The 2,303-nt window shown below is 43.0% G+C and overlaps 1 protein-coding gene across 2 annotated transcripts in view; it reads left to right on the top strand.

The window, feature by feature from the left end:
• LOC115236475 (sestrin homolog) overlaps positions 1-2,303 on the top strand; it is a 243,878-nt gene that overhangs the window by 35,074 nt on the left and 206,501 nt on the right. For both annotated transcript variants that reach the window (XM_029808963.1, XM_029808970.1), the window contains exon 3: positions 156-1,242. In XM_029808963.1, coding sequence (XP_029664823.1) covers positions 156-1,242 — 1,087 coding nt within the window. The remainder of the gene's footprint in view (positions 1-155; positions 1,243-2,303) is intronic.

A 2,303-nucleotide genomic window follows, 5' to 3' on the forward strand; every position in this document is an offset into this window, starting at 1 on the left:
TATATATATATATATAAAAATGATTGCCGCTATTACTGCTTATTAGCTGCTATTCAATGACGAGAATAGTGGCACTTCAAAAGATCTATAAACCGGATACACACACACATACGTCTGTGTTCCGCTTTTAATCGATAATTCGTGTTTGATCGAAGATACGACATGAGTGTCGAGCGGTCGCCGACGAAGTCGTCGCCGAGGAGCGTGCATCAGCACCTGCTGCAGGACACGTTTCGGACAGAGGGCTTCTTCCCGCAAAGCGTGAACGATAACTCGGCACCGTTCCTCGAGGAAAATAATCCGGAGTCCTCGTTCGATTGCGTGGACGGTCGTCTTCTAAACGAGAGGCGATTCCGCGAGCGATACGGCGACGGCGTCGAGAGCAGATCCGGCCATTCAACGTCCTCAGACGAGGGTAGTAAGAGCTTCAACATCGAAGGCAGATGCCCACGCTTTGGCTCCAACTGTGAGAGTGAGCGGAAGTACCATGCCGGCTCATCGTCGAGCGACAGATCGACGAGCGACGACTATTGTCCTGGCAGGACGAAGAACATATACGCCAAGTTAAAGGGCGCTAAGCAGAAGCAGCTGGAAGATGACGAGCTCGATGCGGACACCCGGGTGTACGGCAAGAGTCCCAAGTTCGACGACAATATGAGCGGCTTCGCTTCGTTCGACTGCCGGAATCGCCGAGCCAAAATCGCCGCCGGCGGCGATCTGCTGACGCACGAGCAGCGCCGATACTATGACAGCGCTGACGACGACGTGTCCTTCAACGAGAGCGAGGCGGCGCGCAGCGACGGGGTCGTCTTCAACACGCTCGACGGTTTTGAGAACGAGAACGAACCGTCTTACCGTCAGGACATGAGTTTGGAGAGCCGCGAGACAGCGGCGGCTCACGAGGATAACCCGGAGGATCCTCGTAATCGGGCGCAGCAGCAGGACTATCTGCGCAAGAACGATGAGAGGAAGTTTAGCGCCGGTCAGATCAAGAGGCCGCTCTCTCAGGACGAGGATGTGTCCGCGAAGAGCGGAAGGGTGCTCGAGAGTCCGGAAGTGACGCCCGGCGATGTCGGCAGGATGCTGAATCTCGGTAACGCCTTGGACGGACCCAGGCAGGCGCAGGCCAACAAATACCTAAGCCTGGTGACGTTACATCTGCCGGTGATACTCAGGCTCAGCGTCAACTGTCCCTTTCAGAACGTCAGGATCAAGTGTGCGGAGATCCTTCAGATGGTCAAGGTAAGAGAAAATTATTCAATTTCTTTCGCAGACAGTTGTGGATTCTGATGATGCGTGCCAAATAATATACGTCCTTCGTGTTTAAATAAATCTACGTTAAATTAATTGGCAATCATTTCAAATTAGAATTCAGGGTTAAAGTTACTTTATATATATAATACTATATATATATTTTTTTAAATTTAAGCTTAACTGGCCTTTGTTTCTTATTAAAGTTACAGAGTCTTTCCCCCGAGATTACTTTAACTCTCTTAAATAGTTTCGAGAGAACATAGATTATATAATTATAGAAAGGCTTATTATTACACATTGATATAATTAAAAACAATTGCAGTGAGAAAATTGCGAATAAAAGTATCTCGCGAAAGAGGTGAGTGGATTGATCATGAATTGTGATAAAATTTGAGCAGTAATAGCGATAATATAATATATGCAAGAATTAATTCACAACATACAATAAACAGTTCTTTTTAATAAAATATATTTATTTCTTAAGTTAGAAAAAATGACACAAGTATAATAATATAATATAATATTTCTTGCAATCAGCTTATTAATTCTAAAAGTAGATTTGAGCAGTAATAGCGGTTTTGTGGAAAAACAAAAATAACAAATCTTCTTCCGCTTTTTTTATTTGTATGTATTATTTAATACGAGTATTATCTAATCCGTTTCAAATTATCTTATATATATATTGGGTTGAACGGAAAGAAAGTTCGTGCCGTTTTTTCGGTCTTCATCTCTTAGTAAAAAACGGAACGAACTTTCCGTTCAACCCAATAGTTCGTTCCATAGGTTTTCGAATAACCGTTAATCCGTTTCAAATTATCTTATATATTTTTTCGGTCTTCATCTCTTAGTAAAAAACGGAACGAACTTTCCGTTCAACCCAATAGTTCGTTCCATAGGTTTTCGAATAACCGTCAATAGCCGAAAAAACACTTGCCGATACATTTGAAATTGGTTATAAACTGGTTTATTTCAAAATCTATGGAGCAAACTACAATCACTTTGATCTCATTTGAAAGATAATTTAATACCGAACAAAAAGTTTCCTATAA

The sequence above is a fragment of the Formica exsecta genome, unplaced genomic scaffold (genome assembly GCF_003651465.1).
Source record: "Formica exsecta isolate Colony F162 unplaced genomic scaffold, ASM365146v1 scaffold111, whole genome shotgun sequence".
Classification (NCBI taxonomy): Eukaryota; Metazoa; Arthropoda; class Insecta; order Hymenoptera; family Formicidae; genus Formica; species Formica exsecta.